The sequence below is a fragment of the Gekko japonicus genome, unplaced genomic scaffold (assembly GCF_001447785.1).
Source record: "Gekko japonicus isolate JY-2015 unplaced genomic scaffold, Gekko_japonicus_V1.1 scaffold3609, whole genome shotgun sequence".
Classification (NCBI taxonomy): domain Eukaryota; kingdom Metazoa; phylum Chordata; class Lepidosauria; order Squamata; family Gekkonidae; genus Gekko; species Gekko japonicus.
Window position 1 is genome coordinate 22,541 of NW_015173794.1, and position 299 is coordinate 22,839.

At 55.2% G+C, this 299-nt stretch overlaps 1 protein-coding gene across 1 annotated transcript in view; it reads right to left on the bottom strand.

Moving 5' to 3' along the window:
- PIP4K2B (phosphatidylinositol-5-phosphate 4-kinase, type II, beta) overlaps positions 1-299 on the bottom strand; it is a 33,401-nt gene that overhangs the window by 8,360 nt on the left and 24,742 nt on the right. Inside the window, exons 7-8 of the mRNA XM_015423559.1 lie at positions 205-229; positions 163-172 (exon numbers count right to left, since the gene is read on the bottom strand). Coding sequence (XP_015279045.1) covers positions 163-172; positions 205-229 — 35 coding nt within the window. The remainder of the gene's footprint in view (positions 1-162; positions 173-204; positions 230-299) is intronic.

Consider the following 299-nt stretch of genomic DNA (forward strand, 5'->3'; position numbering starts at 1 on the left):
GGCAAGAGATGCTCTGTCTTCTTGGTGCTTGGGGGGGGGTCAACAGTGGGAGGGGCTTCTAGTGTCCTGGCCCCACTGGTGGACCTCCTGATGGCACCTGGTATTTCTGGCCCCTGTGTGACACAGAGTGTTGGACTGGATGGGCCTTTGGCCTGATCCAACATTGGCGTCTCTTAGGTTCTTATTAGAGGGAATTAGATAAGCATATGGAGCAGAGGTCCATCCGTGGCTATGAGCCACAAGGTATAGATAGGGGCTCTGGGGCAAGTGATGCTCTGTCATCTTGGTGCTTGGGGGGG